Source organism: Leptonotus elevatus, chromosome 19, assembly GCF_054856555.1.
Source record: "Leptonotus elevatus isolate MCC_2025b chromosome 19, RoL_Lele_1.0, whole genome shotgun sequence".
In the NCBI taxonomy this organism is placed as follows: domain Eukaryota; kingdom Metazoa; phylum Chordata; class Actinopteri; order Syngnathiformes; family Syngnathidae; genus Leptonotus; species Leptonotus elevatus.
Genome location: NC_141257.1, coordinates 4,193,644 through 4,206,418, shown reverse-complemented (window position 1 = coordinate 4,206,418; position 12,775 = coordinate 4,193,644). Strand labels below are relative to the sequence as shown.

Sequence of the window (12,775 nt, the reverse complement as noted above, 5' to 3'; positions counted from 1 at the left end):
TTTGTTATAGCGCTCTGTGCTAGCTCTGTGGCCTTCTGTTATCGCTCTGATATGCCAATTTAATATGTGCCGCTGATCTGTAGAAACGACAACAACATGGAATAGGGGGAAATAAAAGTCAACCCGGCAATTTTCCACTTTTCGTGATAATACTATAGAGCTGTAACAGAGGCGGAATGCTGTTGATGTGATGTTTAAGGGCAAAATGCTCTATTGGGATATATAGCGCTTCGGGGGCTCTTATGTGCTAGTGGTATTGGTGACTACTCAAAGGTTAGAAAAAAAGGGGTATTGAACAGCTTTAGCTGAAAGCAATTGTCACCATCCAGCAAGTTTTACTGTGAAAATATCTGGTCAATTGCCAGGTTGACTTTTGCCCCCCATTTTGTACATAACAGTGGGGGGGAAAAAGCTTCTTTGACAGACTTTCCCTGTTGACATTGAACGTCAAAGTCACCATTTCCCCCTCACAAATGTAAAATAGAAAGTAGCAATAAGTGATTGTCGCATCCGTGTGGGAGATTAAACTCACTCCGGGTGTAATTTGAGCTCTATCGCACACTTCCAATCTCTTTCCAATTAAGCGGCGCGGTGGGGTTCCTCCAGCGGGAGGAGAGCACTCGCAGGGCGGACTCGCTCGCGTCTCGTAGGCGGTGCTTCCTCACTCCCCCAACCCGCTTCGCCCTAACAGTCGAGCTCACGCGCGCTATCTCCGCCCTCCAGGGAGAGGCGCATCCTTTGAGCGAGCGACTCTTCTTTCCTCCTCCTGCCGCTGTCTTTAATCGCAATCGGTCTGCGGAAGGGGACGCCGGTTCGGTACCGGACTCAGCTGGACCTCGTTGTGGATTTCCCCCTCCCCCCCCCGAAGTGGTCATAAACGGAGGCGGAGCCGAACCGAGGGATAGAGCGAGAAAAATTGCCGCACAAATGTGGATGTTTACCTTTTTTGGATGCGTGCGCGGCTCATCGCTGCAAGGGGGGAAAGTGTTATTAACGCTGATCGGGAGTTCCGACTGATTCCAGGTGCCCGTGAACGCATCATGACCACAGCCAGCAAGCTCCAAAGAGAGAGTGCAACATCTCAGCTGCCCCTGATGGTCCTCACTGGAGTTGGAGGAGGAAGAAGAGAGGTGATGATGATGATGATGATGATGGTGCTTCATAGTCTGATTTGCACACACACACATTTCCTCATAAAAACACCTGACCGAGGCCTACACGCACACATTTGCAGGGGATGAGTGAGGGGTCACTCCAGGGGGACGCTCAGGTGTGATTCTCAGCAACCGCCGCCGTCGCCGTGGCAACCTGACAACCGGCCCAGTGGGTCCGCAGCCTTGGATGTAACTGAGCTGTCAACGTTTCATCACTGGGAAGCAACCCCCCATCATTTTTGGGTGAGTGCTGTACTCAAGTCAGGTAGGCAGCAAAACATGCAAGTGGGGGTCTCCCATCTGTACACTCATTGGAGTCAGTATTTTAAGGAGGGTGGGGGTCTAAAATTGCTCAGTTTTGATTGACATTGTCATGACATATATAGCCTGTTTAGTGTTAATATACACATGCCATGCACATTTTCAGCAAAAGTGAACGAGTGCTCATTCCAGAGGGGTAAAAAATGTAGCAGTGATGCTAATTTAGCGAGCCACTCAATGTATATTTGTGCTGACATGCTGCTGCTAACCTTTTAAAGAATCAAACTGCTTAATTTGCAATGCTAATAGCTAGCTCCTATCACTTTTGTACTATTACTTTTGCACTATATCGTCCTATTTTTTTATTTATTTTTTTATTTTTATTTTTTTTACAAATGAAACGTTTAGTTAGCTCGTGCCCTCCTTCTGCCAATGTCATAATTGTCACTTTTGTGTTTTGTACAAATGAGATATTTACTTACCTTATGTCCTATTAATCTCATTAGCAATATTGAATTGTGTACGATAGTGACAGTACAAAAGTACTCCATTGTACTTCAATGTGCTTTTAAGACAATTAGTTACACTGTCCCCATTCACTTGTGACAATTAACTCACATAATGACGATGATAAGTGAGAAAGCAGCTTTTGGCCTCATTGTTGCTATTATCCAATTTTGTGCAGACGTCCATTTCTGCAAAAAAGAAAGCATTGCCACAACACTACGCCCTAAACTTTACTCACAATGGGACACGGCAATATGTATTAAAGAATACTCTGATGCACTTCCCCCCCATGTTTTAAAGTGACTACTTAAAATTGAAATGGAACTGCATGAAATGTTAACCGGTCACAACATCCATTTTTTTGGGCTTTGATAGCTGGAAATTCATTTTGCCCAGTTAATACCAATATCAGGAAATGCTCTGAGTCCTCTATTCCAAGTCTTTCAAATAAAATACAAAAAATTATTACACAGAAGCTAAATGTTATTTCTGGAAAAAGTGCAATAGTGAATAGAGGACTCTCAATGACCTGTAATAATTTTTTACAATTTCATTAATTTGTTTAAAAAAAATAAAATAAAAATAATCTTAATTAATTTAAAAAATCCACATCAAAAGTGGTACAATTTGAGTTAACAGGCCACTTCCTGGATTTTGGACATTTTATTGGACTTCCTGCTTCAATCAGGAAAAAAAGCGCAAACGTAACATGCACATGGAATTTAAAAAACAAATCCTATCAATTAATCATCGGAACAGCTTGAGTTTGAGCAGCCGCCATGGTGACATTTAGGCCATAAAAGGGCAGCCACGATACGCTGTGCTGCTTTGACCTGTGATACAGGATGATGGGAATCATGCGTTCAGCTCCAAAAACTGAGGAAAAACAAGCGCAACAACTTGAATATAAACAACTTAACTTGTGTGTGTGTGTGTGTGTGTGCCTTGTAGCTGCATGGACGCGTCGTCAAAGTCGTGGCTGCCGCATCAGGGTCAGTTTGGGTTGGGTGGTCAAGTGGAAGTGTGCTGTGGCGGACCCGGCGTTTTAACCCCAAGTGAGTGCGCTCAAAACCCGTCCTGCTGTACGTCGTTTCCCGTCTGTTGTGTTTCACGTTCCCTCCGCCATGGAGGTCGTATATTCGACGTGGCGTTGTTGTTGGTTCGTTTATTTATTTATTTGTATATATGTATGTATGTGTATGTAAGTATCAACGGAAGGATTTTTTTTTTAAATGACGAGTTGGGAAGTTGCAATTATATTTTGGTCGAAATGCACACATAGTAATCAAAATGGAAAACTGCAAACCTGTTTTTCGTGGCGAATCCTCCAATATGATCATCAAACATTGACGGCATGTTTGGCCAAGCTGAAAAAAAAGTTTGGCAGTTTAGTGTCGCCCATCTGTCTGGGTAGCTGGGTGAATTCCATTGTAGGATTTTGTCAAAGTTGGAACCCTGAAATTGCTGCTTCATGCCAAAATGGCCGACTTCCTGGTAACTGTCAGACATTCACCCAATTTCATGTCGATGGGTAAAACTAGTTTTTTTATTTTATTTACGTTTTTTTTTTTTTTTTTTTTACTTTCTGATAATCCAATTTCATAGCAAGTGGTGAAACTGCTGTCAGGGACTTCTCAAAGTGATCACGAATTTGCAAAAATGCTTCCTAAGCGGCACAGATAATGGATGGATAGTTGTATTTTACATAAAAATGCTGTCACTATAAGAATAAAGTTGTAATATTACATGCAAAGTCACAATTTTGCAAGAATTGCGTTGTAAATATTCAACAAAAAGTCACACTTGACAAGAAAAAAAATTTCAAGAAAGTAAAGTTTCAATATCATGCAAAAACAAATTTTGTACAAGAATGAAATCGTAATAAAGTACTATGCGTGAGTCATTATTATTACGAGAATAGAATCATATTAACGCAATTTTAATTTTATGAGGCCAAATTGTACACAAGAAATTCCAAATTTTATGAGAATGGCTTTGAGAGAATAAAATTGCAATATTACATGAAAAAGGTAACACATTTTATGAGATTATGTATGTAAAAATAAATCACAATTTTACAAGAATAAAGTTAAAATATTGAAAGTCACAGTTTTACTTGAAAAACATAATATTTCAGGGAAAAATTTGCTATTTTATTCCAATAGAAAATATATTATACAGACAAAAGACAATTTAACGTGAGTAAAGTTGTAATCTTATACGAGAAATTCTCTTTTGTTGCATTGAAGAGTATTATGACGATGGAGTTCCAAGTGTGGTTAAATCCGCTTATTTGCAAACCCACCACACTGTGTTTAAAAAAAACAAAAAAAAAACAGTAGTGTGGCAGAGAGCAAATACTGTAATGTTCCCATGGCAACCAAGCCACAGTCCCTTCGGCTAGCTTGCATGTGCCGGGTGGAAGGCGAGAAAGCTGGACTACAAAAACAACAAATAGGACACTTTTTTTCTGAGAGTCGCTTTCTTTCTTGTCATTTTTACGTGCCGATACATGCTAATTCCACCTTCCACGTTTTTAGCCAATAGGAGCTGGCCTTCTGCAGCTTCCTCCCGCCCCCACACTGCGCTACCTCAACCCCTCCACCCACCTCTGCTGTTCAAATCCTGCAGCGCTTCTTCTTCTCCTTCTTTTCCTCCTCCTGTGCCATTTTTTTTTTATTTACTTGATTGCTGCCTGCGGGGCTAAAAATAGCAGCAGTCATAAGTGTCACTTGTCTTTCTTTGCCCAATTTGCATAAACACCCGAGAGCCCAGCTACTGCTTTCTTTAAATGTTGATGTCGTTAGAGATGCAAGCTTTGCATCGTAATATGATGCGGTTTATAGATGGATGCAGAATGCACTTTTTTTTTTTTTGATAATACAATGTTGGTAAATGTTGCTATGAGGGGGAGAAAATTATTACAATTGTGCTTGAAAGTTTACATACTCTCGCGGTACGAGCGCACTGTATGGTGACACAAAAAGCTGAATGCTCATAAAATGTCAAATACGGTGGCAATTGTTTTGATATTTTCAGAGGTTAAAGTTGACATTAGTAGAGATGTGCATGTGAAGTTTGGTGACAATTAATAATAGCTTGATTTGTACATTGGTATGTAAACGTTCAAGCACAACTGTAAATGATTAATGCAATGTTTAAAAAAAAAGTCTTAATTTTCGAGTAATATTATGACTTATTTTGTCATTAATTCAGGCTTTATAATGTTTGCTTATAGTTTTTTTTATTCATGAATTTATATTTTAACTTTTATCTCATAAATAAAAATACCACTTCATTCTTGACTTTTTTTTCCCTCCCATATTTTGAATTTAATCCTTTATTTTCGCAATTATGACTTTACCTTCTTGGCTTAAACCTCGTCAAATATATATTTTTTTGTTTTCATAAAATTATCACTGTTATAGTGTTTTGACTTTTATCTCTTAATATTAACATTTTACAAGATAAATATCAGTTTGGGTGTGCAACGTTATATATATATATAAGACAAATTAATTAATTTTTATTCCTCAAAATTTCTAACCGTGTATAATGTCGTCTTGTAATATTTAGACTTTTTTTCTTATAGGATTGTGACTATTATATATATTTTTTTATTTATTTTTTTTATAAAATGAAGCCTTTCATATTTTTACTTTGTCGTAGTATTTTGACTTCTGAATTCTCATCAAATTTAATATGCCAGGATAGTTTTGAGGATAAGTAGTACATATCATTTTTTAACTTTTTAACTCTTCTTTTTGTACTGTATTTTTTTGGATATGACCCTAATAATTCTTCATATGGAACTTTAAACACTTTTTCAGCCACAGCTTTAATGCAAATAGACATTTGAATACATCATTGAAAATGGTCATTTTTACCTCGGAGGTGTCCTGGCTGGTCCAAATGATAGTACAGTAGGCGATTTGGGGTTGCCACGGCAACAGCAGAGCTGCTGTTTTGTGAAGCATCCAAATGATTTTCAATACGATATTTCAAGGTGACATTTATACGTAGCCTGCTATATAATATGATCAAAAAAAGAACTTGCGAGTGTTTGACACGTCAAGCTTGATTGGGACTTTAGCTGCATGTCCCTCCTCTCGCACTCGGCCTCAAACCTCTTCGGCGACGCCGGCAGCTTGTCAAAGAGGCATCAAGTTGATACGTGCTAAGTTTTTTTTATATCTTTTTTTTTTTTATTCTCATCGCCGTCACGGAGGCTGATCGCCCGGACGGCTCGCTTCAAACCAGCAAAGTCGGACTCCTTGAACCTTTTTTCGAGGCACATCAACCACTTCAGACTCCGAGTCGACTTTACAGACCGGCTGCTTGTTCGCTGACACGTGGCAGCTTTTGGGGCACTTGGGGATGAATTTCATCACTTTTCTCAGGAATTGTATCATGTTGCATAAGATGATGTCATTAATTAATTAGCCTAAAATGGCAGCCTTGTCTTGTCTTTTTGGGCATGGGTTGGTAAGATTTTTTTGTGCGTCGACTTATGATAGACTTTGCTTCTAAATTTCACGTTGCTTAAATGAAAGTGTTTTAATTTTCAAGTGTTTTAGGACGACCCATCAAAAGTCACTTCAGTGCTCCGTCTACATGGAATGACAAAACAAATGATGTGTTTGACGTCTGGCTCGTGTAGTCTGCCTTGCTCAGATTTGGTAAGAATTAGAAGAAATCTCTAGGACAATTTGGTCTTTGAACGACACCGGCAAAATGGCCGTCTCTTAGTAAAATGGCAGACTTGTTTTGCTTTTTCGGTATTAGGTTTTGTGACACTTTTATTTTTATTTTTTTAGTTCCACTCATGATAGACATCGCTGTTAAACTTCACGTTGCTAAATGAAACTGGCTTTGGTGGCAACATTTTCTAGTGTTTTTTGATGAGTCATCAAATTTCACTTCAACGCTCCGACTACATGGAATGATGAAAAAAAAGATTTTTTCTTTTTTTTTTACAATTTGGGTGTTTCCCGACTGTCTAGTGTAGTCTACGCAGTTTAAATGTGAAAAAACATTTAGGACAATTTGGTCAAAATGGCCGCCTTGTTTTATCTTTTCGGGATTGGGTTCTTAACACTTTTTTTATTTTATTTTTTTATCGATATCACTCATAGATTTCACGTCTAAATTCACATTGCTAAATGAAACTGGCTTCAAGGGGAAGTCAACCCCCCCCCCCATTTTTTTTTTATTGACAATAATATGCTCTATGCAGCCTCACTAGTCTAAATATGATATTCTGGTTAATATTACATTAGTGGAATATGAGTTAAGCAGCAAAATCCAGGCGGCCATTTTGCCACTTGCTGTCAAGTGAAAATGACATCACAGGTGAGCTGTGATTGGCCGTTGCCTGAACCCTGAGCAACGGTGACGTCATCGTTGGCCGACAGCAAGTGACAAAATGGCCGCCCCCTGAGATGGATAAAAACGGCTGGATTTTGCTGCTTAACTCGTATTCCACAGATGCCACATTAATAAGAATGTCATGTTTAGACTAGTGAGGTCACTTATAACACATTATTGTCAAGAAAATGTTTAAGGTCGACTTCCCTTTTCAGGGTCTTCAAGCCAATCTTCGGTGAATTTGAACACAACTCGTCGGCGTGGCGCCCAGTTGGGAACACAATGTATTGCTAATGCACTTTTTTTTTCTTTTTTTTTTGTGGCTGCGGTTTCATTCAGCTCTGATTGTATTAAAAAGCATGTACTGTATTCGTAGAGGGACGCATGATAAGTGGCAAGTACGCTTCTCTTAACACCCACTCCGCAGTCTCCTTGCTCTGTATCGCATCTAGCTAGAGGCTGGAGCCGCCCACACACAGCAATTTACATCCCGAATGGAGAGTCAACAAACACGCGCTTTGGCGTTTTGCGTCACATTAGTTGATCAGGCTCGGGTTCGGGACGCGCGTCTGCGTTTTGTTTGCACGGCGCCGCCACCTTGAGCGGTTCAAAGGCGAGCGCGTCGTTTCCACGGAGACCAAACAATTAGCCCAGGTTTCAGAATAGAACATGGCGAGCGGCCCATTTGCAGGCTTTGGGAGGAAATCACAAGATGGCAGTGTGTGCATTTTGCTCACATTAGTCATTGAAGTCAAAGGCGCAGACGAAAATAGAATCGAGGAAGAACAGGAAATGGATCCTTTGTGTTGTAATAGCGAACATTTGATCACAAACATCACTCATATTCACAATGTGGAGGAAAAAAATGGTGATGCATGTTGCAGGGTTCACACATTGAAAATACTGACGATAAGAGCATTTTATGGAGGCCGAGATAGTATGAGAATTTTGTTGTGATTTAACTTTTTTTTGTTGTTATTTTTTGCCTTCTCTCGTAACATTTGACTCACTATTGTCATCAGCTTACTTTATTATTATTTTTTAATGACAAGTAAAATCTCATAACATTTTCCCTTTTTCCTTATAATTACTGAATTTGTTGTTTATTCAATTGTGAGTGAATTATTTTGTCTTTTTTCTCATAAAATTCCAACTTAAATATCATTGAATTACAAATTCAGTCTTGTGCCCCCCCCCCCTCCCACCTCCCATTAAATTTGATTATTATTATTATTTGATTATATAAAATGACAGTTACATAATCGACGGTTCTGGGTCTAGCTCCTGGTGCTGCTGCTTTGGTTAGCAACAGAGTTCAAATGGGCTCCGAAGTCCGATGCCACTTTTTGTCACAGTGCTGTCATGGAGACTGCGAATGTCTGTCCTTGTGTTTTTATCGACAAATGTTGCTTACATGTTAACTGTCCGTTGTGGATTTGTCATTAACTTGAGTGTGTGCTCAAGGCATGGGTTCTAATTCAGTGGAACCAGCACAGTCTGTCAATGAACAAAAAGCTCAAATAAAGTCAACCTTCTCATGCTTTGTAAACACTTGACTGTGATTAAGATGAGTCACAATTTTTCTTGACCTATAAAAAGTTACCAAATAAGCCAAGTAAGATTAAGGTACCAAATATGGTAATTTGCCAAGTTTCCAAATATCTATATATTATATATATATATATATATATATATATAATTGACTATTAAAATCTATGGTACCAAATATGGTTCCTTAGCCGCTAAAGGCCAAGTTACCGAACATGGTTCCTTGCCTAACAGTTGTGGCATCAATCTGTAGTGCTCGACATTGGAGCTTCCGTTGTATTGTGCCACATGATACTAAATTAATTGTCTTTTTCATCTGTTTGTGTTTGTTAATAATGCAACTGAACTCGTTATGGTGCCCCCCCCTCCCCCACGCAGACCAATCACGCAGGGCAAGTTTTGCTTCTGTGCGACAGTCCAGCATGGAAACGCCTCCCAATGCCACCCCGCAGTCCTTCAGACAGCCCGTGAGTGCACAACAACACATTTAAGTGAAGACGTGTGGATTGTTTTATTTGATCACATTGGATTTGAAGTCGAATGGGGGGATGTGAGTTGCTGGCTAATTCACAATTTCCTCACCTTTTTTCAACATTCAGAGTTTCCTCAATCGAAAGCTGAAGGGCTCCATCAAGAGGGCCAAAAGTCAGCCCAAACTGGACCGGACCAGCAGCTTCCGACAAATGATTCTTCCCCGGTTTCGTAGCGCCGATCAAGAGAGGTTGGTCATTTTTGTTTTTAGAATCTTTTTTTTAACGGGATTGCAGGCTTTTGATTAACTCATTCACTGCCATTGACGGCTATAGACGTCAAAAATTCATTTGAACTATTTCAATTAGTTTAGCATTTTCCACTTTTGTTAACAAGAGTATGAAAACCTAGGAAAAAAATGTTATTGTACATTTATAACAGATATACAATTTGTGATTAATCGTGAGTTAACTATGGAAGTCATGCGATTAATTACAATTAAAAATTTTAATCGCCTGACGTGCTAAAAAAAAAAGATTACTAAACATTTGGAGCGTCAGTCGATTATATTTTTTATAGTAATTAATTGCATAGATTCACTAGTTAACTCACGATTAATCACAAATTTTATATCTGTTCTAAATGTACAATAAAAAATTCTAGGTTTTCATACTCTTGTTAACAAAAGTGGAAAAAAATGTGAAACGAATAGAATTTTTGACGTCTATAGCCGTCAATGGCAGTGAATGAGTTAAACATTGTGATTAAAACTGCTCCGAGGTACCATTTTATTACATCTGTATGATGATGTGCAAAAAAAATAAAATAAAAAAGCGAGCATTTCCTGCGGCTGTGTTGCCAGATTCTTGTTTTTCATCCTAACACGGGGGTCACGTCTCCGAGGATTCGGGGCTGCATTGTTGTCAGACACTTTCTGCTGTACTAACACAATTCAGTCACGACACGGACAGGAAGTGAAGATGTCGAGGAAGAAAGTAGAGCTATTGTGCTGACGCGAGCCACAAGAGGGAGAGAATAGACATTTTGGGGGCAAGTATGGGGGTCCAGTGTTGTTTAACTATGCTATAAAAAAAAAAAAGTAAGTGGGATAAAGCAAGGGCTTTAAAGTTAAAAATGGTGGTTCTTTGCCCAATAAAATTGTAGTTATTGAAGTGCCTTGCCCATTCAAAGCTAAGGTAACAAATAGGGTTCCTTTGCCATTAAAAGCTCAACCTTGTCATTATTTCTTGCCTGAGTGATGTTACATAAGTGACATTTTACCCTTAAAAAAATGTCAATGAGAAACAGTTCAGAATGCTATTGTTAAAAGCTGTTCCCATTATGGTTCCTTGCCTGATCAAATCGAAATGACCAAACATGGTTCCTTGCCCGTTGAAAACTAAATGACGCTACCAAATGTCCTTCCTTGCCTAATGAACCAGAACATAGACTGTTAAGAAGACATTTTGAGGATATGCGTTCAAAAAAAAAAAAAATCAATAATAAGAATTACGTGTAAATGTAAACCCACATCGTTGAGATGGGAAAAAAAAAAACGGCATTAAAGCTGGGGGTGATGTGAGGGTCGGCGGCGTGGTTGTGGTCACCTTGACTTTCTGGCCCCATTTCATACCGCTGCCTGACAGCTGCCTTCACAGCCGGCTTCCCGTTCTGCCCACACACGCTTAATTCTCCCCGATGATGCCGCGAAGGCGTCCGACGGCCAACTTCACACTCTCTCTTCCCATCGCAGCTGCTCAAAGTCGCCTGCCAAGCTTGCGTTTTGTTTGTTTGTTTTTTAAACTTTTTTTTTTTTTTTCTCATCTCCTGCATCTTCTGATTGACATTAAACACAGCACGGAATTAACATTCCAAAGCTACTTCATTTTGCGCCTTCATTTCCTTACTAATCCCTTGTTTTTTTATGCTCAAAGACTGCAGCAGACTTGTTAGGTTCACAGTGCAGTGAAAAAGCTAATTAAGTCATAAAAAGTATTACAAAATATGCTTGTTAATATAAGATACCAACTATAGTGGAATTCGGTTTATGGAAAAAAAAAAAAGGAAAAAATACCTATGCCTCTAAATTTTGTGCTTTTTCCCCTCATACTTTTAGTTATCTTTGTTTTGTTTGTTTATTTTCCTCCTAAAATGGTCACGTATGTAGAGGGAAAAAAATTATGTAATTCTTCAAAATGTTTTTTTTAATTTATTTTTTTACCAAATCCAGCATTGAAAAAAAAATTAAAATGTGCGGCTAAATCAGCTAGCATGCACTGACGTTAATGATAAAGCGAGCAATTAATAATACATAATAATAATAATTTATTTATATAGCGCTTTTCTAGACACTGAAAGACACTTGATTAATCACAAATTTTATATCTGTTCTAAATGTACAATAAAACAATATAGGTTTTCATACTCTTGTTAACAAAAGAAGGGGGGGAAATGTTAAACTAATAGAAATAGTTTAAATTTATATTTGACGTTTATAGCCGTCAATGGCAGTGAATGAATAAAAAAAGAAGAAGAAGAAAAGACAACAAATTTGGGGCGACAGACAATAACATTTTGTAATTGTAATTTATCGCATGACTTCATTAGTTAACTCACGATTAATCACACATTTTATATCTGTTCTAAATGTGCAATAAAAACTAATAGAAATAGTTCAAATTAATTTCTGACGTTTATAGCCGTCAATGGCAGTGAATGAGTTAAGAGGTCTCTTAAGAAGTTAGGGTACTATAAAAAATAAAATCTAATATTCTCTGAGGAGAAGCAAAATCAAGATTATTTCTCTGAAACAAATTCAACCAAGCTCAACATTAAAATGAACATTTGCTATATCTTGTAAAGCTGTAATTGCGCTCGCTGTCTTTTTCGTCACAAATGAAATGATTTCCTTGCTGTGTACGTTTTCCGTCGCGCTGCTGCTCTTGCTAACGAATGACACAGATGAGTCCAAACTGCAAACAACAAGAAATGAAAGCCGTGCTCTCGCCTCTTCCCCACCCCCAAAAAGTCATTATAAAAGGATCATGCCTAAAAATATATTTAGATTGTCAGGATGTGATGCGTGAGGGGCTCCCCGAGTGTCTGTGACTCACTTGCGTATCGAATCAAAGTCTTACCTTTCTCGCCAAGTTTATTTAAGGATGATGACAGTCACATACGTGGAGCCGTGAAAGTAAACGCATTGTTTCTTTCTATTCTCTCTCTCTCTCCCACGAGGACACGCTTGATGCAGCAGAGTTTCAAAGAATCCCACTCCCACGAGTCGCTGCTTTCTCCCAGCAGCGCGGCCGAGGCTTTAGACTTGGTGCTGGACGAAGATGCCGTCATAAAACCGGTCCACTCCAGCATTTTAGGACAAGAGTATTGCTTTGAGGTGGGTGCGAGCTTCCGCGGTTTTCCTATCGTCCACATGCTGCTGTAACAAAATGGGAACGATAGACATTGTT

At 38.8% G+C, this 12,775-nt stretch overlaps 1 protein-coding gene across 4 annotated transcripts in view; it reads left to right on the top strand.

The window, feature by feature from the left end:
• The first annotated feature begins 296 nt into the window (after positions 1 to 296).
• The window catches only part of LOC147157581 (ras/Rap GTPase-activating protein SynGAP-like), a 28,255-nt gene continuing 15,776 nt past the window's right edge, over positions 297 to 12,775 (top strand). For 2 of the 4 annotated variants that reach the window (XM_086062548.1, XM_086062547.1), the window contains exons 1-6: positions 297 to 1,130; positions 1,235 to 1,397; positions 2,874 to 2,977; positions 9,216 to 9,304; positions 9,437 to 9,558; positions 12,546 to 12,702. In XM_086062548.1, the coding sequence (XP_085918674.1) occupies positions 2,878 to 2,977; positions 9,216 to 9,304; positions 9,437 to 9,558; positions 12,546 to 12,702 (468 nt within the window). In that variant the 5' untranslated portion in view covers positions 297 to 1,130; positions 1,235 to 1,397; positions 2,874 to 2,877. The remainder of the gene's footprint in view (positions 1,131 to 1,234; positions 1,398 to 2,873; positions 2,978 to 9,215; positions 9,305 to 9,436; positions 9,559 to 12,545; positions 12,703 to 12,775) is intronic. The other 2 variants (XM_086062549.1, XM_086062550.1) reach the window with 2 other exon arrangements.